Source organism: Prunus avium, chromosome 3 (assembly GCF_965620075.1).
Source record: "Prunus avium chromosome 3, drPruAviu1.hap1.1, whole genome shotgun sequence".
NCBI classification, from domain to species: domain Eukaryota; kingdom Viridiplantae; phylum Streptophyta; class Magnoliopsida; order Rosales; family Rosaceae; genus Prunus; species Prunus avium.
The window spans coordinates 34,793,592-34,818,505 of record NC_142286.1 but is presented as its reverse complement, the minus strand read 5'-3'; the positions used below and the strand labels follow the sequence as shown (position 1 = coordinate 34,818,505).

Below are 24,914 nucleotides of genomic sequence, written 5' to 3'. Positions count from 1 at the left end.
ACAAAACAGAATTTAAATTAGAGTTTAAGAGAAATTAGTTTAAAATCAATCAAGAACACTAGCTAGGACTCACTATCCACCTCCAAACAATCAATCAATCCATAAACAACAATAGATAATCAATTTCTAGAAAGCATATGATGACAACACTCACAACAAGATCATGGCATTTGACTCGAGTTGTATGATTCTCTCTTAAGTGTATGTAAAGTGTATGGCATTTACATAAATACGTGTATTCTTAATTGAAATCCAGTATGGCATTTACTCAAATTAACAATCAAGAATCCATTAAGATCAAAGAGAATATGAGTGTCACAAAAACCCTAAAACATGGCATTTGTTATTAGGAATTCAAGAATCGATTTCTCATAACTAGTTCTTAACCCAATTATTCGTTGCAAACAAGAACACATTCAATATGGCAGTTGACCTATGTTCTACAACAATTTAATTCCGATACATGCTTCAAGGTTAGCTACTCAAAGAAACAAAATATCATGATTCACATAACATCGAGAAACCGAAATCATCCCGCTTGTAGAAACTGAAAAATCCATTCAAACTTGTTTATAGAATTGAAATCATGTTTAGGGCTTCAAGATTAAGCCCTAACTAACAAGAAATTAGTTACTCATGTTCTGGGATGAACTCAAAAATAAATACATAAGAACTGAAAATTAAAAGAAGAAAGGAAAAGAAAGAACTCGCTGGCAGCTTTTTCCTCTTGCGCGGTTGATCTCCTTCGGACCTGAATCCTCTGTATGGGGCCTTGGCTGGCCTTTTATATGACTTAAATCAAAGTCCTAAACCCTAAAATTTACTGAAAAGTCGTCCAAGAAGTCTTGGTAAACAAGGAATCCAAATAGGAAAGTAAAGATCACAATTCCTAACTCCACAGGGAAATACAGCTCAGCCCAATTGTCACACGATTTGGGGATCTTCGGCCTTCTAGAAAAATCAGGAAAAATATATTTTAGAAAGATAAATGTCTTATCTTTCCAACCATATATAGCACGTAACTTGGAAAATTCGGGAAGGCTTCCGTTTCTTCATATTCACGTAACATGTACGAAACTGTCCTGTCTGCACGTGGGCTAACTTTACTTGTAATACTGTACCAATTGGCTCGGTAGAAAATTCTGGAAAAATCACAGATTGAACTTCAAGGTGTTAGCTTTCATCTCCAATTGACCGTGCACTAAAATTCCTCCGAAAAGTTGATTTCCCTTAAAAACCTTCTAAGAGCGCAGAAAAGCTGAAAATCAGAAAAGTGAAGTAATAAGCCCTTTTTAAATCTAATTCTTCTACAAAGCCTAAGTAAAGAGAGTACATAAATGAGTATATTTATGGACTTATCACAGCCGAAGCCGATTGGCGCTACCCCATAGTGAAATATTTGCGTGAGCCTTCCGGCAGCCATGAGAGGACTACACGTTTCCGGGCTCGGTGTTATTTGATTTATCAGAATGAGCTGTATCTGAAGGGATCAGATGGCCTACTACTCTTATGTCCCAGCGCCGAGGACATCAAAGTCATCATGACTGAAACCCACGAGGGGATTTGTGGTGCTCACCAGTCTGGCGTCAAGATGAGGTGGTTGGTTCGGAGGCACGGCTATTACTGGCCGACCATTCTGAAAGATTGCATAGAATATGCGAGGGGATGTATCAAATGTCAAATCTACGGCCCCATACAAAGGGTACCGGCCGAAGCCTTCCACCCGGTTACCAAACCATGGCCGTTCAGAGGGTGGGCCGTGGATATCATCGGCAAAATCCATCCGGCCGCATCCAACCAACATGCATGGATTTTGGTGGCAACCGATTATTTCACTAAATGGGTCGAGGCCGAGTCTTATCAGTCAATTTCCAGCACAGAGGTGGTCAAATTCTTTGAGAACCACATCGTCCACCGGTTCGGTATTCCAGAAACTATCACGGCCGATAACGGCCCAGTATTCGCATCGGCCGAAATGCGGGAGTACACCGAGAAAATGGGGATCAAATTGGTCCACTCGACACCTTACTACCCTCAGTCTAACGGGCAGGCCGAAGCAAGTAACAAGGTAATCAAGGGCATCCTTGAGAAAATGATCGAGGAAAAACCTAGGGCGTGGCACGACTTACTCCCCAAAGCTCTTTGGGTGTACCGAATCTCAAAACGGTCGGCCACGGGCACATCTCCTTACGCCTTAACCTACGGCCACGACGCCATCGTTCCTATGGAATTAAAGGTTCGGTCACTCCGTGTGGCCGAGCAGCCTGGACAAGAAGGGAAGGATTATGCGCAGGCCATGACTCAGGAATTGAAAGATTTGGAACAATCCAGACTTGATGCTTATAACCTAATGCAGGCACAGAAGCAGATCGCGGCGAGGGCTTACAACAAAAAGGTTAGGCAAAAAGCTTTCGCCGAAGGCGACCTAGTATGGCGAGCCGTGCTTCCTGTCGGGACAAAGGAACCTCGGTTCGGCAAATTTTCGCCCAATTGGGAAGGGCCGTTCATTATCGAACGAATTCTTAGCCGAGGTGCATTTCAGTTGAAAGATAGGGATGAAGAGTGGCACAATTTGCCGATCAACGGCCAGTATCTAAAGAGATATGCCCCGTCATTATGGGAGACGGCCATAAAAGAGTTGTAAGATTTCAAATGATAAAAGTGGAGTATGCAGCACTACAAAGACAAATTAAAGGAAATCATACTTCATTTTATTCATTTAGTTTAGAAAAGGGGACACGTTTACAAAGAAACGGCCAGGTCATGGCCGAGTACAAACACACGAGAAATTACATCCTAAATCTACGCACGATGGCTCCATGGTCTTCTTGCTAGGCAGTCGGACGTTTTCCCCCGAGGCAGTACCTCCGCCGCCTATCTCGTCCACAGCCACGGCCAGCCTAAAACCAGGGCTTCACTCCGGCCATGGAAAGCGCAAGGGCCGTCACTTCGGCCACGGCGAGGGCCGTCACTCCGGCCATGGAAAGCGACCGCCACTCCGGACATGGTAAGCGGTCGCCGTTCCGGCCATAGCAGCGGCCATCTTTCAGGCCGTGGCAGCAATTGTCACTCAGGACATGGTAAGCGGTAGTCATTCCGGCTACGGTAAGTCCCGACTTTCGAGCCAGGGTAAAGGCCGTCACTCTGGCCATAGATATGACCGGAGCATTCAGCCGCATAGACACGGCCACGCTGGAGTCATCATGCCAGGCCTTCCCATCTTCATCAAACTGCCAAGTCATCTGCACTAGGCCAAGTTGCCAAGTCATGTGACTCAGCAGATGTGGCTCCTTGGTTTTGGAAGAGCTGCAGTAGGAACCATTAGGGTGGTTTGAAGTGAAGAAAGATGAAGCACAGGGATCAAAGGGAGGCTCCAGAGTGTTCAAAACTTGGGGAGAGAGGACTGAAAGAGCTGGGGAAGTTGTTAACTTTCGAAGAGCATGAACTCAGGAATTTTGGGAGTGTGAAGAAAATACGAAAGAGTTTGGGTTTTATACTGGCGCTGGAGTTCAAAACACAGAAGTATAAACCCTCGTGAAACGAAACGGCCTGACAGCACATTCAGAGCATGCGAAATTATGACAGAGACCTGGCGGCCGACGTTTCGAATAGCGAGGCAAAATGATGGCTCGTGCGAATTAAGGGCACGATGGCGTGTCAAGAATCCAGAGACCGTCGTTTCACTTGACGAGACGAAGCGACGCCCTGAGCAATGATGGCCTACACGACGTGCTTGAGGCATTAAATGCGCCGACTGGCCTGTGCATTTAATGCCCTAGTTATCAATCACTTCAGGAGGAATGCTACGGGTCCATCCCTTGGAATCCATTCGACCCCTACCCACGCCGAGGCCGAAGAATCCAGGGATGTGGAGGCAATGTTTGTGCCTAATAAATCACGGCCATAAGTTGGCCGAAGGAGCCCCTTTTCTCGGCCCTGGCACTTGCTCGTAAAAATGAAACGCAGTGTTTCAACAGGGTGCTTCGCTTTCCTCAAAGACAAAAGAGAAATGCTAAGGCATGATCATCTCGGCCTCGAGTGCAGGCCGAGGCCGAGGCCGAGCAAAATCACGACCAAAGGCATTAAATGCGAATCATCACGTGATAGCAGGGCCCCTTGCTTCATTTAATGAAGTAGTGCATGTTTAATGCAGCAAACCCACTGGCTATAAATAAGCATTTAATGCATGAGGGAAGGTGGGAAGTGACTGAAGTCAGGTTTTGGCGACAGAGGGCAGAGTGATTAGACGTAGACATTCTCACAAGAATTCTTGCAGCTTGAGAGATTAGGTCACCAGCTATCAGAGCAATAAATGCGTCTCCACGGCCAGAAGCTCAGAACCCACGATCAAGAGCGGCGGCTGAGATTCACTAGGATTTCAGGGGGTCACAACACCATACTTCACGATCCCAAATGTCGATTAGATTGCCCACTTGCTCTAATCAGGCTCCACCATGCAGATTTTCAGCCTCGATTACTCCTCCAAGAACTCTTCCTATAAATACAAAGTTCAAGCTACATTCTAAGGGTTCAAACACCAAACAAAAGCCTCCCACGGAGCAACTTATATTTTCTTGTAATGCACTTTCAATATTTTACTTGCTTTCCTAGGAGTAGTGATAGTTTGTAAGGAAGATTCATTCATCAATATATCATACGACCCTTGATTTTCAAGGCGCCGGAGCACCATCCTTGTTATTCGCTCACTCACCCCATATATCATATGACCGTCGCTCCCTGAGCAGCGAGCCGGAGCACCGCCCAAAACCCACCAACACCACCACTCAACGGCCTTGTAGTTTAGGCCGTGAACCTAAACAGCCGAGACTAGTTCCTCTCTCGGCTACAATCGTTTGATTAGAAGACGAGTTCAAACAGGCGCACCACTTAACCATTCTATCCCCATCAACCAAACTCGACGCACGGTAGACCGTGCTGGCACGCCCGCGCACAATCGTACCGTACCCAAAAGCAGGAAACCGCGTGGCAACGCATATTCCCTCGGCCTGGAACTCCAGGCCTTGAGATTTGCGCGGCAGACATCTACTGGTTCAGCACCTAGAATAGCTGCATAATCAAGGATATCAAGTGTGTACTTTCGTTGGGAGATTGCAATTCCCGCCTTTGATCTTGCAATCCCAAGCCTAAGAAAATACTTCAAATGACCCAAATCTTTAATATGAAACTGATTATGAAGAAAAGACTTCAAATTTTGTATAGCACTCTTGTCATTGCATGTGATCACCATGCCATCAATATAGATTAAAACAACAGTAAATGATGTACCACAAGTACGAGGGAAGAGAGAATAATTTGAAAGAGATTGTGTAAACCCAGCTTTCTGAATGGCAATAGAAAACTTGTGAAACTAATTACGAGGGTCTTGTTTGAGACCATAAAGGGACTTGTGTAGTCAACAAACCAAATTACTCTCCCCCTGTCGACGAAGGCCCAGAGGAGGAGTCATGTAGACTTCTTCATGGAGATCACCATGGAGAAAGACATTGTTAATATCTATCTAATAAAGGGGCCACTATGGACATAAGCAAGGGCTAACAAACAACGAACGATGACCAATTTCACAATGGGAGCAAAAGTTCTATATAATCAAGGCCTTCTCATTGAGTAAAGCCTTTAGCAACAAGACGAGCTTTGTAATGCTCAATAGAACTATCCGAATAGTACTTGATTAGATACATCCATCGATTGCCAATATCACGCTTGCCAGATTGGAGAAGAACCAATGAACAAGTGTTTTGTTGGGCAAGAGCCTGTAGTTCAGCATCCATAGTGGTACGCCAATGAGGGTCAAGTGCAGCCTGAGCATAAGAAGTGGGCTCAACATCACTTGAAATATTCTTAACAAAAGCTTTGTGTGAAGGAGATAAAGAGGTATAAGAAATATAATTGGACAAGGGAAAACATGTACCTGACTTCTTGGAAGATCATGACCCATTTGTAGATTGATTGCAATGAAAATCACGTAAGATAATGGATGGTTGAGAAACACGTTGGCTATGACAAAGTGCTGGAGAGGAAGGGACGTTCTCTGGTGGAGGAGGATCAGGGACAAGCTCGGTGTCGGTGAGCCATTGATCATCGTGGGAGGTGTGATCGATCAGTTCAAAGATGAGAGAGGCGTGTGGCTCTCTGTCAAAAAGCGATCGATTGTTTTGGAGGGAACGATTGATCGGTTAAGTGATGGAAGGCACTGGGTGGTCTTGGGTAGAAAACGGTTGATCACAATGGGATGAGTGATCGATTGTTTCTGGCTAGTTTGTGGGTTTGGACCTTTTTTGAGGTTATGATCATGTTTCAGAGGGAAATTTAACTGGAAACGGGTTCGGAAAAGGTGCGGAAGCGATGAAAGGTGTGTTTGAAGATGAGGTGTGGTAAGGGAAGACATGTTCATGAAAAATGACGTCATAGCTAGAGAAAAGCTTATGTGTGGAAAGTTCATAAACTCTATAAGCCTTTTGTCCTAATGGATATCCCACAAAGACACAACAACGAGCCCTAGGTGCAAATTTGGAAGGTGAGTTGGTGTTGGTAGCATAAAAAAAGCACCCAAAGACGTGAAGATGAGCATATGTGGGAGGTTTTTGGTGAAACATTTCATATGGTGAGGACTCCAAATATCACAATAAATCAAATAAAAAAGGATGAGTAGTTTTTAATGAACTGGAAGAAAATGGCAAATGAGTTTGCTTAGCTAAGGGATATACATCACAATGATAGTGCAAATCAAATAAAATTTCAGAAATTGTTTGAGACAAAATTTTGGAAGGCTCCTTGGAGGGGTGACCTAAGTGTTGATGCTAGAAAGTAGCGGGGGTGTGGTTGAGGTGACATGTGGTTGTGTTGGATGTGGATGATGGAGCGGTGACGTTCTATTTCGTTATCAAGTAATAGAGTCCATTAACTTGTTCCCCCAGACCAATCATCCTTTTCGAAGTCAAGTCCTGTAAAACACAAAAGGTAGGGAAGAAGTGAATGGAACAGTTGAGGTGAGATGTAAGTTTGCTAACATAAAGTAAATTAACACAAAAGGAAGGCACACAAAGAACTCCATTAACATATAAATTAGGACCAAGAGAGGAAGAACCAAGGCCACTAATTTTGGCATGAGAACCATCATGAAGATCAACAGTGGAGTTTAGAGGAGTGGTAATAGAAAGCCTGGAAGGAGGTGCAATGTGATCGGTGGCTATCAAGTATCCAAGGCTTGGTAGATGAGGTAGTGATGACGCAAAAATAAGGTATTTTACCTATGAAATTAGCATGAGGTTTACCATCACAAAGCAGAGACTTGAGTTGAGCAAACTCCTCAGTAGTGAAATTGAGACCTTCTTTGGCAGGTTGTGTAGTGGCTTATGTCTGATTTGCCGTAAATGGTCTTTTTGAGCAATTAGTTGGCTTGACATCTTTGCCATGCAATTTGTGGCTAGGTGGAAAGCCATGTATGTAGAAACACATGTCAACAAGATGAGTGGAATCCTCACAGTAGGTGCAAAAGAGAGGTTTGCGTGAGTTGCTCAGTGGAGCGGTATTCTTTGAAGATGTGGTGTAAGATGTGGTGTCTTGTGGTTTGGAGTTGCTAGATAAGGAGGAGCCTTGAGGCTTGTATGGCTTGTTGCTCACGTTCATGGCATGAGCGATGTCAGATGGGTTGTGGTCTCCCACCTCACGTTGTTGTTCTTCCTACATAATCATGGACTAAGTCTTCTTAATAGAAAGGACAGATTGCATCAATAGAATTTGGCCTCGAATAGCTGTGTATGAGTCATTGAGACCCATAAAAAATTGTATGACTTGTTCTGCATCATCTTGTGCTCACAACACCTTCAAGGCTCCACAAGTGTAGTGTGGCACGGATTGATAAGAACCCAATTCGTCCCATAAGGATTTCAATTTGGTGTAGTATATTGACAGACGATTTGCTGCCTTTGTTTGTGTTCGGCGATAGTCCTTCGAATCTGAAAATCACAAATAAGGTTGCCAAGAGAGAATCGATGCTTGCAGATCACTCCAAACTTCAGCAGGCGTGTCGGCATAGATGACACTGTTAGCAAGGGCTGGTGTGAGAGCATTCAACAACCAAGCCATCACCATATCATTGCAATGACACCATAAGGGGTATTTGGAATCTTTCTTAGAGAGAGGTTTAATGATGCCTCAACAAACCTAATTTGTTTTTGGCACTACGGCTAATGGTGATGGTATGATGCCACGTGCTGTAGTTATCTCCATTGAGAAGTTGAGAGACAATAACAAGCCCCAGATGATCCAAGGATTGCAAGAAGTAGGGATCAAAGTGATCCATGGTTTCTGTTTGAGAGGATTTTGTGTTGCTAGCATCGCCCATGATGGGTTAGATAGCTAGGGTTTGTAATGGAGAAACAAAGAGACACATAGAATCGGTGCTCTGATACCATGTCAAATTGGTATTGTGTTTGTGAAAAATATTTCTCCATTGTATTGATAAAGCCAAAAGGATAAGTATTTATACAAAGATTTACAAACCCTACAAGGAATATTAGGTTACTTGGTGGCTACTCTTAAATCAATTACAATCAATACATAAAAGGAAATAAATAAACTTTTTGATTTCCAACACAAATATTTGACCTCTTTGTAATGCAACTTGGACTCATTGTGTACATTTTCTTCTGCAGACTAAAAAAAGATCATGAAATCAACTTGGAAACTTTTTTTTTTATTATTATTTTTTCGGGTTTTGTTGTGGTCAATGATAGGTTTGATATAAGGAAAACACGAGACAATTAATAGTTATTCGAGCAAAGAGTTTGCAACTCAAATAGTTAGAATATTAATTTTTTCATCCAAAGTCTTAGTGTTCGTTTTCCCTACCCGCGCAGATGGTTTGAAGGCTTCCCACATATTTGAGGTTAGGTTTTGGTTGTTGTGTTTATGTGTGGCTGACGGGTTGTGCTGTGTGCTGTCATTGACAAATTCCGAACTTCGGTTTTTCATTAGAATCCTCAAATTAGGAAATACATGCCCTCTGGTAAGTTTCTCCATCTTTTCCCCAAATTAAGGTTTTGGATGGATTCCGAAGCACAAGCTATTGCGCCTTTTTGTGTGTGTCATATACCCATTAAAAAACTCATGCGGGTCGACTTTTGGTCTTCTGGTCTCCATCATCATATTATATTATAATCAAGAGAGAACAAAAAAGGGGCACATGTTTGTTTCCTATTTCATATATAGAAACCCGCGTAGCCCGTGTCTTAAATTCTTCCTCACAAAAAGAGGAAGAAAAGTATGGCCAGGGGGCCACAAGAAAAAAAGATGACACAAGATTAACAATATCTTACCCTCCTTCCTTGACCCGACTGTCCTGCTTGCTTTCCCAATAATTCAATCTGATCTGATTAAACACCACTCAAATTGCATATTAGGCTGGTTTGGTTCGCAGATTGAACTTCTCGAGAAACTACAGATTGAACTTCTCGAGAAACTATCTCCCATTCTCATGTTTGGTTAGTGCAGTATTAGGAATGAAAAGTTATCAAGTTTCCAATAATTCCCTTGAATTTTTTAATTATTAAAGGTTAATATATGACAAGTTTTTTAAAGGATAAAAAGTGGTATTTAAAAATAATAACATGCGTAAGTTAGTTTAAAAAAACTGCTTTAGATGCTTTCCCAAGTCGGGGAAAAAATTTCCCAAGGTCAGCCCAGGAAAGTTCTTACCCATGAGTCCATAATTGCATTCCCAAAAGTGCACTTACCAGATATGTGAATGCAATTTTAAACTCATTCCCAAACTCCTAAACCTTGAACCAAATGGGCCCTTACTGTACCAGTGCCCTTTCAATTATAGCAGAAACATTGTGTTTTGATAATTACTTTAACATGGAAGCTGCTGCCTATTTTCATCCAATGGCGTACATTAATCTACAAAAGAATCCAAGAGCATTTAATGTGGGGTTTTAACTAAGACTATGTGAGTAGGGGAGCCACCTAAGTTGAAAATTATTGTGTTCATAAAAAATAGTCTACCAATTTTTTTTTGGTGTTTTCTTCTTTTGTGTCATTTTCTGTTTGTACTCATATGAATTTAGATAGTGTTGCCTGACTCATTTTTCTTTTGCAATCATATATCTCTCAACAACAGATTTGCCTGACTCATTTTCTCCATTTCAATTTTAATGAGAATATCTGCTTTCAACTATTGAACAAGATGTCACCTTCAAATAACTAATGTAGCAACAGATTTCACTCAAACCAACCAATTATTTCTTGGCACATTGCTAACAGCTTGCAAAGGTAAAATGTAGCCATCTAGGGGTACTTTTGAGAATGGAAAACAGCAGCAGGGCATTTTGGCCGAAAGGCTCTGTAATTAACTTGATGATTAGTTTCCACTGTATGCCTCCTAGATTAAGACAAATGTTCTAGCTAGATACTTCTATCATTATGGTAAGCAAAAGAAAGATCAGGAAAATAATCATCATTAGTTGGTCTGTAAATCGCATGTTCTGTATGTACTTTCTGTACTTATTCTTGTTATGCACTTCTCTTCTGTGTTGCATTGCTAAAGATACCATGACAGTTAGCAGTTTGATTAGTGATACTCAAGGTGATACTATTGTTTCATCAGGAGAGAGATTTGAACTTGGTTTCTTTACCCCTAATGGAAGCTCTGACAGCAGAAGATATGTTGGAATATGGTACTACGGATCGAATCCGAAAACTGTTGTGTGGGTTGCCAATAGAGACAACCCACTTTCAGATACTCATGGAGTTTTTGCTATGTCAGAAGATGGCAACCTCAAGGTATTGGATGGTAGTGGGAAAACTTACTGGTCCACAAGTCTTGAGAGATCATCATCAATGTACAGGACAGCAAAGCTCATGGACACTGGCAATCTTATTGTGAGCAATCAAGAGCAAGGAAACCATTCAGTGAGAATTCTGTGGCAGAGTTTTGAAAATCCAACTGATACATTTCTTCCAGGCATGAAAATGAATGAAAATTTAGTATTGGCTTCATGGAAAAGTTATGACGATCCAGCAACAGGGAACTTCACATTTCAGCAGGATGAAGAGGGAATGAACCACTTTGTTATCTGGAAAAGATCGATGAGGTACTGGAAAAGCGGAATTGCTGGAAAGTTCATTCGTTCTGATGAGATGCCCTCTTCATTTCTTTACTTGCTATCAAATTTCACCTCTACCACAATCCACAATGACTCTGTGCCATATCTCACCTCATCATTATACAATGATACAAGACTGGTTATGAGTTTTTGGGGCCAAATTCAGTATCTGATGTGGGATACTGAGAAGGTTTGGTCTTTAATCTGGGCAGATCCTAGAGATAGCTGCAGTGTGTATAATGCATGTGGTAATTTTGGTAGTTGCAAGAGCGAAAATGGTTTGGTTTGCAAGTGTTTGCCCGGTTTCAAGCCTAGTTCACCAGAAAATTGGAATGGAGGAGATTATTCAGCTGGATGCAGTAGAAAGTCAGGAATATGTGGCAATGGTGCTGTGAGTGACATATTCTTGAGTTTAAAGATGATGAAGGTGGGAAACCCGGATTCTCAGTTTAATGCCAAAAGTGAAATGGAATGCAAAATAGAGTGCCTCAACAACTGCCAGTGCCAAGCTTATTTATACGAGGAGGTTGAAATCACACAAAGGGGTGGAAGTAGTAGTTCTACATGTTGGATTTGGTCACAGGATGTCAGCAATCTTCAAGAGGAGTATGACAGTGGCCGGAACCTACATGTTCGTGTAGCAGTTTCAGATATAGGTATGATTCTCTTACTTATTTAAACATCATTTGGTTCTTAAGCAAAAGAACTATGAAAAACCACAATAGTTATAATTGGTTCCGAGCATGTAAGCTATTTTATTTACAACAATGACCACTACTGTGAGAGTTACTAACATGATTATTCAATGCAATGTGGTTTACCCTTTTCCTGTCTTGGATCCCATTTTGGTTTTCGTCTTATTCATGAGGAGTTGGCAAGTTGAAAACCCGACATCCTTTGTTAGATAATCACCTTGGCCAAATGCTGTTTTTAAATTTCAAGTAATTATATTTTTGCAGAATCAACATCGAGGAATTGTGAAACTTGTGGCACAAACATGATCCCTTATCCCTTAAGCACTGGACCAAATTGTGGTGATCTTACATACTATAGTTTTCAGTGCAACATCTCCACGGGCCAGGTTAGCTTTGAGGCACCCGGTGGCACCTACCAAGTCACAAGCATCGATCCGGATAAACGAAAGTTTGTCATCCATGCCAAAAATGCAGATAACTGTAGAAACAAAAATTTCCTGCAGCTCAACCAATCATCTCCCTTTCATTTGATCAACAGGTGCAATGCTGATCCGGCCAACTTTAGTTCTGATTTTTCATTTAAAGCAGGAGATGAAGTTGAAATTTCATGGGAACCACCATTGGAACCACCTTGTTCTTCATCCACAGACTGCAAGGACTGGCCCCATTCTACTTGTAATGCTACTCAAGAGGGGAAGAAGAGGTGCCTCTGCCCAACAAATTCTAAATGGGATAGCCTGACTTTGAATTGTACTCAGGGTAACCATACTTATACTATGCATGCAAAACTGTGCCATGAATGATGCTCCCTTTTATGGCTATGGATAAAGAATGGATTAGTACTCTGTTGCTAAGAGCAGTGATATTGAATGAAATTTGTTCAAATGAGAACGAATGCAACTCTAATAAATCTAGAGTCAAGTTTGCAGGTCTACTACTTACGTGTCTTCCAAAAATATACCATAAACTAGATAAAATTATTATTTTTAATTGCAGAAGATAGTGATTGCCTTTTCTTCTCTAATTTTTGCAGAAGTTGCTTACAGTAGGCAAACTGGTGCGCGAGGAAAGATGACCTTGGCTCTAATCATTGCAGTAACTTTTATAAGTGTAGCTGTTCTAGCTCTTCTCTCAAGTACCTTCATTTATACTTATTTATGGAGAAGGAGGAGGGTCAAGGGACAAGGTAACTAGTCATATATCCACCACATGAATTAAGTTATTTGCGGCTTCATTAGTATGAATCGTTGGGGTCTAATAGTATTAAGTCTTTGAATTCAGGAAGCAGGGAAATCCTTCATAAGAATTCAGCGCTTTACTTATATGACAGTGAGAGAAAAGTTAAAAATTTGATTGAATCAGGCCGATTTAAAGGTGATGATACAGAAGGCTTTGATGTACCTTTTTTTGAGTTGGAAAGCATACTGGTTGCTACAGATTACTTCTCCAATTCAAATAAACTTGGACAAGGGGGTTTTGGCCCTGTTTACAAGGTAATGTACCTTTAGTAGACATCATGGTTCAACATTAACTTGTTACCGGTAAATAATGTAACTTTATTCGGATTGTACTGTCAGGGTAAGCTTCCAGGAGGACAAGAAATCGCTGTCAAGAGGCTCTCAAGCTGTTCAGGACAAGGATTAGAGGAATTCAAAAATGAGGTTCTGTTGATTGCCAAACTCCAACATCGAAACCTGGTTCGACTTTTGGGCTATTGTGTTGAGGGAGATGAAAAGATGTTAGTCTATGAATATATGGCCAACAAAAGCTTGGACTCATTCATATTTGGTTAGCCTCTAATTATATTTCTAGAGTTTTTCATTCATATGACCCTATCTATATTCATTGAAAGAAACTAACTTACATGTAATGCTCTTGGATGGAAAATAATACCTTGCAAGACCGAAGACTATGCATGCTATTGAACTGGGATATGCGCTTCAATATCATTCTGGGAATTGCTCGGGGGCTTCTTTATCTTCACCAAGATTCTAGGTTAAGGATTATTCATAGAGATCTCAAAACCAGCAATATTCTTCTAGGTGAGGACATGAACCCCAAAATCTCTGACTTTGGTTTGGCTAGGATCTTCGGAGGCAACGAAACTTCAGCAAACACTAGTAGAGTAGTCGGAACATAGTAAGTTTTTTTGAAGCATATGGTATTTAACCTTTTCATCAGCATCATTTGTAGCTCAATTTTCAATAAATAACCTTCAGACAACGGTGAACAATCAGATATGAATTCACTGACTCAAGTTACAATTCTTGTATTGCAGTGGCTATATGTCTCCAGAGTATGCATTAGATGGGTTATTTTCAGTTAAATCTGATGTCTTTAGCTTTGGCGTAGTTGTAATTGAGATCATCAGTGGGAAAAGGAACACAGGATTTTTTCAGACTGAAAGATCGTTGAGTCTTCTAGGCTATGTGAGTGCTTGAAATGTTTCATCCCCAACTAATATCTTTTTCATCCTTACACCTTACATTTTGTAAATTCATACCAGGCATGGCATTTGTGGAAAGAAGCGAAGGCACTGGATTTGCTGGACCAGACACTTTGTCAAAGCTGCAACAAGGATGAGTACTTAAAATGTGTCAATGTTGGGCTCTTATGTGTACAAGAAGATCCCGGTGATCGCCCAACCATGTCACAAGTAGTTTTCATGCTAGGCAGTGAAACTGCAACTATTCCAGCACCTAAACAACCCGCCTTTATTGTTAGGCGATGCCCTTCTAGAAGTAGCAGGGCTTCTTCTTCAAGCAAACCTGAAACATTCTCTAACAATGAGTTAACCGTCACATTAGAAGATGGTCGGTAGCCAAAGCAGTTCTTATTCCTCTTATCTTCATCATTGTTGTCAAGTTAGTGCATCAGCATGAAATTTTATGATGCATTTTTTGTGTTTCTTTGCTTATAATCTGTAAGTGTAATTTTTGTCGGTGCTGTAATATTTGGAACTTTTGGGTACAAGCACTGATGTTCAAGAAGCAAGGCTCATCTGATTTACCCTGTTCCAAATTGCAGCAATCTAATGTAACTTATGTGAACGCACAAGTCAATTGGGTTCCAAAAGTTTTATTTTCTCTGTTTCAAACTAAACAACCAGCCAGTACAAATCAACCAGAACAAAGAAGCTAGCCAAAATTAGGTGGTAGAAGGGAGGCATCATTCTAGAAGTCAGACTTTTTTTGTCCTATAATGGAAGGTGATCTCATTCATACTTTGGACCTGAGTGCCTTGGGAAATAGTACATCTGGACATGATAAATGGTAACCGCCTCAGCTCCTGTTGTCCCAACAAATTTATATTACTATTGATACATTAATTTGGACTTAACAATTGATGCAATTGAGGTGCTTTAGAGAAACATGATGCCTATTTTGAATGGAAGAAATACAATTATGGTGTGAACTTTCACTAGTCTTCTTCTTTCTCTGTCTCTCTGGCTCTGAATGGAGTGGCTCTTTCTTTCTCTTGCTTTGCTACTTTTATCTCGTCTTGCCAATTTGTACCAGCCAAGACAGTTTAGAACCAGGAAAATCTATCACCGGAAACCTGACCTTGATTTCTTCCCTTGGGACCTTTGCATTAGGCATCTTCAGTCCTGAAAATTCTACCAAATACTTCCTTGGTATATGGTACAACAAAATCCCAAAGACACCAATAGTATGGGTTGCTAACGGAGAATCCCCACTTGATTCTCCGGGTGTCTTTACACTCAGCGGTGATGGGAATGTAGTGGTGTTGGACATCATGGATAGGACTAGAAAAGTTATCTGGTCTTCTAATATATCAGTACCTGCTTCAGCTATGAAGGCGACAACTGGTGTACTAATGGATCATGGAAATCTTGAACTTAGACTTGGAGAAGATACTCTGTGGCAGAGCTTCGATCATCCCTTTGATACATTTTTGCCTGGCATGAAGCTTAGCTTGAATACAAGGACTGGCCAACAAAGGGGTCTTACATCTTGGGCAGCTCTACATGATCCGCAACCCAGAAAGTTTACCTTAGGCATGATCCTAAAGTGCCTGGCCAGACTTTTATCTGGAAGGAAAATGCTCCATATTGGAGAAGTGATCTGTACATTGGCAAACAGACAAACACAGCCTTTGATGTTGATGGTGAAAATGCTCCATCTTCAAATGGAACCACTTATTTCCTTACTTACAACTTTGATGCTGATGAGGTTTATCTTACTTATGGTGTCTCAGATAGTTCAACCAAATTGAGGGTCATATTGAATCCAACTGGGCATATTGAGTTGCTTCTGTGGCTGGAACACAGTGAAACATGGTTTGTATGGTGGAGGAAGCCTTTTGATCAATTTGATTTTTATGCTCGTTGTGGTCCATATGGTGCCTGCAGTGGTAAAAATGAAACCCTCTCTCACCATGCAAGTGTTTGACAGGTTTTAGGCCAAAATTCCAAAAACAATGGGACATGGGGGATTGGCTCGGTGGCTGTGTTCGAGAGAAAGCATTGATGGGTTTTCAAAGATTTCGAAGTTGAAACTACCAGATCAGGCTGTTCTTTTAGAAAATAAGAGTATGAGTGAGTGTGAATCTAAATGCCTTCAGAACTGCTCTTGCACAGCTTATGCTTATGCAAATGTGACACAAGGAAACAATATAAGATGTCTGACATGGTTTGGTGACTTGATGGATCTTGTAGAGAATCAAACTTTTGGGCAAGATGTTTATATTCGTATTCATGGCTCCCAACTAGGTAAGAAATGACAAATATAAATCATAGCAGACAACAATAGTTGGCCAGAAATGACACTTACTTAGAGCCATCATTTTTATAGATCATTCCTTTTCTTTTCTTGGCAGGTAGTAAGAGTCATTCTCATAGTGTATCGAAAAAGTCCCTTGTAATTGGAATAGCCTCAGCAACAGCGGGATTGATTACAATAGTTTTTGGCTATTTCTTGTGGAAGAAGTACTTGGGAATGAAAGGTAGTGCTTCTCTTTCTCTTTCTCACTCACACAAACACATACACACATATGTGCAGGTGCACAGATTCTTGTGTTCCAAACAAACGATGCTCTAACAATAAGAACGAAATGGAGAGCACGGAAGGCAGTATGAGTGCTGAAGCTGCAAAGAATGATACAGAACTACCACTCTACACTTTAAGGAGAATTTTAGCTGGAACAAACAACTTCACTGAAGCTAATAAACTGGGAGAGGGAGGATTTGGCCCTGTTTATAAGGTGACACTTTAGTGTTTAGCTTTTAATACAAGTACATTGTTCTCCATAAGCATGATAATTTCTCTTGGACTTCTCTTAATTAAGTTTCCCCATAATTCTGATAGGTAAGGAGTATTAGGGAATCTCCTATATCAAAGGAGATCAGTTCATCAACAACTCAATCTGCTCCATCAACAACACAATCGGCTCCTCCGTATGAAAGTCAAATGTGATATATATGCTAAGCTGTCTTTCCTATTCTATTTGATTAGGATTGATTCAGTCACTCAAGTCTGATTGTATTTACCTTATTAGGATTGTATTCAAACTGTATATAATCATAGACCTGTACCTGTAAACATTATTATTGAAATATACCAATTGATCTCAGCACTTATATGGTATCAGAGCCCAAAAACTCCAACGAGCAAATTTTTTTTTTCCTGATTCCTCTCTTCTCTGTCTTCATCCATGGCCACTGACGCCTCTGCAACCATCCCTGTACCAGAGATCAACTCCTCCACTCCCACCTTGATCACAATCAACGCTACAGCCCAACTACCCGTAAAACTCACACCCACCAATTACCCATCATGGCGTGCTCAATTCAACGCCCTCCTTTACGGCTACGACCTCATGGGTTATGTGGACGGTTCTAGTCTCTGCCCATCAACCACTCAAACCGTGCTTCGCACCTTTTGGATTCGGCAAGATCAACTCCTCCTCCATGCGATTCTTGCTTCCGTCTCACCACAGGTCATCTCCCTTATCGCCTCTGCCAAGACATCCAAGGAGGCTTGGGACAAGCTTCTCCATCTCTTTGCTAGCAAAGCTCGTGCCCGCGTTCTTGGTCTCAAAGAACGCCTCACTCTCCTGCGCCGTGAGAACAAGCCTGTCTCTGAGTATCTGCAAGAAGTCCGTGTTATTGCAGATGAGCTCGCCATCATTGATGTTCCCCTCTCCGATGACGATCTCCTCCTCTACATTCTTAATGGTGTTGGATCTGACTTCAAGGAAATTGCTGCGGTGGTTCGTTCCCGCGACACCTCAATTTCTTTTGAAAACCTCCATGACAAGCTGGTTGAACATGAAGCCGCTCTCAAGCGTGATGATACCGCTGTTGCTGCCCCAGTGATCACTGCCAATGTCACTCAGACATCTCGCTCCCACACCTCAAACCGTGGCTATCGCTCTAACAACTCCAACCGTGGGTCCTTTGCCTCTCGCAATCCTTCTCGTGGTTCCTATGGGCCCACCCAACCAGCTTTCACTGACAATAGTCGTCGCCCTACCCACATGAACAGCACAGGTTATCGTGGTTTCTGTCAATGGTGTGGCACTCAAGGTCATAGTGCCAAACGCTGCCCCCAACTCCAATCTGGCCCTCACAGTCAGCCAGTGGCCAATCCTACCACCCATGGTAGGCCCACCTCTTCTCCAACATGGTTGCTTGATTCTGGTGCCTCTCACCATGTTACCTCCAACGTCAACACTCTCTCTGGTGCCTCTACATATGATGGTCCTGATGAAATAATTATTGGTAATGGTTCAGGTTTGGGTATCACTCATGTCGGTTCAACCACTTTACCCTCCTCATCCTCTCAATCTTTCACCTTATCCAATGTTCTCTGTGTTCCTTCTATGCAAAAAGACATTATTTCTATTTCTAAATTTAATAAACAAAATAATACATCTATTGAACTTTTTCCTGATTTCTTTCATGTCAAGGATCTGAGCACGGGGGCGGTTCTTCTTCGAGGCCCGAATAAGGATGATGTGTACGAGTGGTCTCCCAAATCCTTTTGTCAACCGCAAGCTCTAGTGGGTGTGGTGGTCTCTCCCAACCTCTGGCATCGTCGTCTTGGTCACCCCAGTCACAAAACTCTCCAACAAGTCCTTCGTTTATCTTCCATTAATGTGTCTTCCAAATTGTCCGAGTCTGTTTGTCATTCGTGTCTGTGTAATAAAAGCCATCGGCTCCCGTTTGGTACTTCGTCTCTCACTAGTCATGGTCCATTAGACCTCCTTTACAGTGATGTTTGGGGCCCTGCTCCATACTCTTCTATTGATGGTTTTTCCTACTATGTTATATTTGTTGACCATTTCACAAAATACATATGGCTCTACCCTCTCAAAAAGAAATCTGATGTGTTTTCCACTTTTGTCACCTTCAAAGCACTTGTCGAAAATTACTTCAAAAGAAAAATCACTAGATTATACACTGATGGTGGGGGAGAATTCATCAAACTCCAACATTTTCTCTCATCCAATGGCATCACCCATCTTCTTACACCACCTCACACTCCGCAACACAATGGGGTCGCCGAACGGCGACACCGTCATATTGTTGAAACCGGTCTCACCCTTCTTCATCAAGCTTCTTTACCTCTCACCTATTGGTCTTATGCCTTTAAAACAGCTGCCTATCTTATCAACCGCATGCCCACTCCGCTTCTCCACAATCTCTCCCCATTCACTCAACTATTTGATGAACAGCCCAATTACTCCCGTCTTCGTACCTTTGGGTGCTTGTGTTTTCCTTGGTTACGTCCTTACAATTCAAATAAATTACTTCCTCGTTCCCGCCCATGTCTCTTCCTTGGTTACTCACCTAATCAAAGTGCCTTTCAGTGTCTTGATCTTTCCTCCAACAAAATTTTTATCTCTCGGCATGTTCAATTTGATGAGTCCACTTTTCCTCTTGCCAACCTCCCTTCCTCCATTCCCCATGTCACTGTTGATAACTCTCACACTTGGGTCTCCTCTCTTCCTCCAGTTACTTATGTTCCTATACACTCACCCACCATGCCTGTTGCACCGGTTGTTTCTTCTTCGATGCCACCACATGTCACATCAGCCTCATCATCAGCATCTGCCCCCGTCTCGGAGCCGTCACCATCAGTAGCCCTGGCCCCCATTGCTGCTGCTGCTGCTCCTCTCTTACCATCCCCCAACCCCCAAGCCTCAGCACCTACCTCACATTCTCCAGCCCAAATTGACCCAGCCCAGCCACCTACCCACCTCAGCCCAATTCGTACATACACTAGAAACCCTCATAGGACTGTTGTCACCTTTCCATCCTCTGACCCGCACCCTTCCAACCCCCCCGTACCCCCTGTGCTCCCCGATCATTCCATGGTCACCCGTGCCAAAGCAGGTATCCACAAACCTAATCCCCGATATGCTATGACTGCTACTAAACACCCCATTCTCTCCTCCATTGAACCGACATGTGTTTCCCAGGCCGTTAAGGATCCCCTTTGGCGACAAGCAATGTCCAATGAGTTTAATGCGTTAATTCGCAATGGTACATGGGAGCTCATTCCTTCACTCCCCTCTCAAAATCTTATTGGTTGTAAGTGGGTGTTTCGTATCAAACGGCATCCTGATGGCACTATTGACAGGTACAAGGCACGCTTAGTTGCCAAGGGGTTTCACCAACGTCCTGGTGTTGATTTTTCAGACACTTTCAGTCCGGTGGTCAAACCTACTACCATACGAATTGTTTTGCATCTTGCCGTGACTCATGGTTGGCCAATACGTCAGTTGGACGTTAACAATGCTTTTCTTCATGGCACAATCCGTGAAAATGTCTATATGGTCCAACCGCCTGGTTTTGTTGACGCTAATAATCCATCTCATGTGTGTAAATTGAGGAAAGCCCTCTATGGCCTCAAACAGGCTCCACGGGCGTGGTACAAGGAATTACACTCATTTTTGCTCTCCCATGGCTTTGTCAATGCCATCTCTGATGCCTCACTCTTTCTCTTCAAAAATGGGACTACTGTAATTTATTTTTTGGTTTATGTTGATGATCTTCTTATTACAGGTAATAATTCCTCACTTGTGGCGAAGTTCATTCAACTCTTAGCCACTCGGTTCTCTGTCAAGGACTTGGGCTCATTACATTACTTTCTTGGTGTTGAGGTTCTTCCCACAGCCACTGGTTTATTCCTCTCTCAGCAAAAGTACATTCATGATCTTCTTGTCAATGCCAAGATGGATGGTGCAAAGGCTGTCAGTACGCCCCTCTCCACAACTGACTCACTTATGCTCCATGATGGCTCCCCCCCAACGGATGCAACTCCCTACCGTCGTCTTGTTGGTGGTCTTCAATACCTAAGCCTTACACGCCCTGACATCTCCTTCGCAGTCAATAAGCTCTCCCAATTCATGCATTCTCCTTCCGAGACTCACTGGCAGGCACTCAAGCGTCTTCTTCGCTACTTGAAGGGTACCATCTCCTTTGGCCTTCATCTTTGTCGCCGCCCCTCTCATCGTCTCTATGCCTTTTCCGATGCTGACTGGGCTGGTGATCATGATGATCGCAAGTCTACGACTGGCTATGTTGTCTACCTCGGTGGAAATCTGATCTCTTGGAGCTCCCGCAAACAGCGGTCTGTCTCTCGCTCCTCCACCGAAGCCGAATACCGCGCCATTGCTGCCACCACTTCTGAACTCACATGGATTCAGTCCTTATTGCTTGAACTTGGCATTCCTCTCCCCACAACACCAGTTGTCTCCTGTGATAACATTGGAGCCATGTTCTATTGCGCTAATCCTGTCCTACATTCCCGTATGAAACATATCGAAATTGATTTTCAGTTTGTACGGGATCGTGTCACTCGTGGTCTTCTTCAAGTGTCTCATGTATCTACTACTGATCAGCTTGCTGACGCTCTCACCAAACCCTTGCCGCGTCCCCGTTTCCATCTCCTTCGCTCCAAGATCGGTGTCTCCGATGGTGCCACCGTCTTGCGGGGGCGTATTAGGGAATCTCCTATATCAAAGGAGATCAGTTCATCAACAACTCAATCTGCTCCATCAACAACACAATCGGCTCCTCCGTATGAAAGTCAAATGTGATATATATGCTAAGCTGTCTTTCCTATTCTATTTGATTAGGATTGATTCAGTCACTCAAGTCTGATTGTATTTACCTTATTAGGATTGTATTCAAACTGTATATAATCATAGACCTGTACCTGTAAACATTATTATTGAAATATACCAATTGATCTCAGCACTTATAAGGAGTTGGTTCTCTTTTTGTTGGATTTTTCTTCCACTACAGGGGATTTTTTCAGAAAATCAAGAAGCAGCCATAAAAAGGCTGTCCAAGAAGTCAGGGCAAGGACATGAAGAGTTCATGAATGAGTTGAAGCTTATAGCCAAGCTCCAACACACCAATCTTGTTAGGCTCTTGGGTTGCTGCGTTGAAGAGAAAGAAATGATCTTGATCTATGAGTACATGCCCAATCGAAGTTTGGACAAACATTTTTTTTGGTATATGATCACCACAACTTCTAAGATTAATTCTTTGATTTTTTTGATTTCTGGGATATCACATTTGATTGCTTTCTGCAAGATCTTTTTTCATGTGTACAAAAAGCTTTATAGAAGAAAAACACTAAATTCATTTTTCCTCATGGTTTGTCCAATTAGATGCATCTGCAAAGGCAAAACTAGATTGGGGTAAACGCTTTCAAATTATAGAGGTTATTGCTCAAGGAGTACTTTATATCCACAAATTTCCTGGACTGGAAATCATTCACAGGGACCTAAAAGCAAGTAATATACTGTTGGATGGAGCAATGAAGCCCAAAATTTCAGACTTCAGAATGGCAAGGATTTTCGGGATGAATCAAACTGAAGCAGATACCAAGAGGGTTGTTGGGATGGGACAAAGTAAGTATACAGAGCACATGTTTCTCATTCACCTAAACCTTATGCAATCTTTACTGTTGCTCACTTCTCTATCGTTCGTGCAGCAGCTACATGTCACCTGAGTATGCACTCTATGGCCAAATTTTTTTGAGAAATTGGATATATTTAGCTTTGGTGTGTTGTTGTTGGAGATTGTAAGTGGGAAGAAGAATGCTGATTTTTACCGTTTTGAACGTTCACCAACTCTTGCTGGATGGGTAAGTACTAAATTTTTTAATTTTATATTCTTCTTTTCAAGCTTGTCAAATTTGCAATTAACTCTGCAAGGTTCAAGTGCAAGTTAGTCAATAGTCATGCAAGATTGATGGGTTTATGTTTTTAAATCATAGGCATGGGAACTATGGAAAGAAGGTAGAGGGATGGAGGTGCTTGATGCATCAGTGAGGGAAACATTGCTGCCCTCATGAAGCTTTGAGGTGTATCCATGTGGGGCTTTTGTGTGTACAAGAAGATCCAGATGATCGACCAGCAATGCCTTTAGACATTCTAATGCTGCAGGGCATTGAAGCCACGTTACCTCCACCCTCCAAAGAACCTGCTTTTTCAACTCTTAGGAATGCCATTGATGTTAGCTATTCCACCAATGCAACCACCATTAGTATACCAGAAGGTCGATAGCGGTTCAATGTCAGGGAGCAGTCCAAGTTCGAATCTCCCTGTCCGTGCGGTGCTTAAAAAGAACATGATCATTCTACCTTGCTAATACAAACTATTGTGTTTCTATCCATTTTTAAGAAAGTGACACGTGAAGATGTTTTATCTAAGAGCCAGCCGTAGCTTTTACATTGGCAGAAGAAAGGTGAAAGTGAAACATGCTTCTTCTGTTGCCTAACATATTACAAAACGTCGGTGGGTCTGACACTTTCCGTTGAGTAATAAGTATCCAAAGAAGTCAATCCACCACCATCCAAACAGCATTTTTTTTTCCTTCTGTTATTTATTTTATTTTTTCAAACCCCAGCATAACCCCAGCACCCATAGCGGGTACATGATCAGATAGGGAAGAGGGAGAGAAATAGCGACAAAGATAGATGCTTCAGCTTTTTGTTCCAGCGCAGTCGGAGAGAGGGGCAAAGGGAGATGGACAGAGAGGGGCGTAGAGGGGGAGGTCAATGGGGGTGGGGCTGGAGGTTGGGGTTTAATTATTAGGCTTAAATGTTAAATCGTCCTTGTGTTTTACTCACTTGCACAATTTGATACCAGTGTTTTCAATTTAGTCCTTATGTTCTACTAAGTATACCAATTTTGTCCATTCCATTAAATTACCGTTAAAAAAATTCATAAATATTATTTGAATTAATAAAAATCTCAAATTAGTTATAGAAAAACATAAAATTATAATTTAAAAATCAAACCCCATTTTTAACAACAAAAAAGTTGACTGATTAAAAAGAAAATGTTAAAAAAATGCAAAAAAACAACCCAGCTATGAGGTGGGGCAATAGAAGAGGTACAGTGGGAAGGAGGGATTGATGCGAGAGAGGAGAAAGGGAGATGCATAGAGGAGTTGCGGGGTTGGGTGGGATGGATCAGAGAGAGAGAGAGAGAGAGAGAGTGGGGTGGTGGCTGGGATTGCTCATGGTGGGAACTTGCGTGGTGGTTGCGGCTTGAGAGAAGAAGAGGGCGTAGTGGGTGTTGGGTTTTATTTATTTAAAATTTCTTAATTTTATTCATTTTGTTTTATTTTGTAAACTAAACTTATATTTTTTTAAACCATTACAGTTTTTTAATTAATTTTAAAAACTTTAATGAATTTTTTTAACGGTAATTTAATGGAATGGACAAGATTGGCTAACGGAGTAAAACACAAGGACTAAATCAACCAATTAAAAAACACAGGAATTAAATTGGCCAGATGGATAAAACACAATGACCATTTCTATATTTAAGCCTAGTATTATTATTATTAGTTGCTTGAATTTTTTTTAGTTTTAATTATTTTAAAGTGCAAATGACCAATTTCTCCTTAAATAGTCTCACATGCTTGGCACATGAAACTTTTTAATGGCAAATTGGACGGGGAATGTGAACAAAATTAACGGTAAGGGGAAATCGGCTAAAAAAATAGTTCATGTCTTTAATTTTCTAGAAAAAAGATTAAGGGGCAAATTGAAAGTATTCTACAAATTCAGAGGGCATTTCACTAGTTTAGCACTGCTGTTTT

General features: G+C 41.8%; 1 protein-coding gene and 1 pseudogene across 1 annotated transcript; both read left to right on the top strand.

Moving 5' to 3' along the window:
- Window positions 1–10,276: 10,276 nt before the first annotated feature.
- On the top strand, window positions 10,277–14,902 carry LOC110770181 (G-type lectin S-receptor-like Serine/Threonine-kinase). The gene is made up of 8 exons (XM_021974267.2): window positions 10,277–11,782; window positions 12,086–12,580; window positions 12,855–13,007; window positions 13,103–13,314; window positions 13,399–13,609; window positions 13,723–13,960; window positions 14,100–14,250; window positions 14,328–14,902. Exons 1-8 carry the CDS (start codon window positions 10,444–10,446, stop codon window positions 14,640–14,642), a joined length of 3,114 nt encoding a protein of 1,037 aa, XP_021829959.1. The 5' UTR covers window positions 10,277–10,443; the 3' UTR covers window positions 14,643–14,902.
- A 327-nt stretch (window positions 14,903–15,229) lies between these two features.
- On the top strand, window positions 15,230–23,368 carry LOC110770186 (G-type lectin S-receptor-like serine/threonine-protein kinase At4g27290; annotated as a pseudogene).
- Window positions 23,369–24,914: the final 1,546 nt, after the last annotated feature.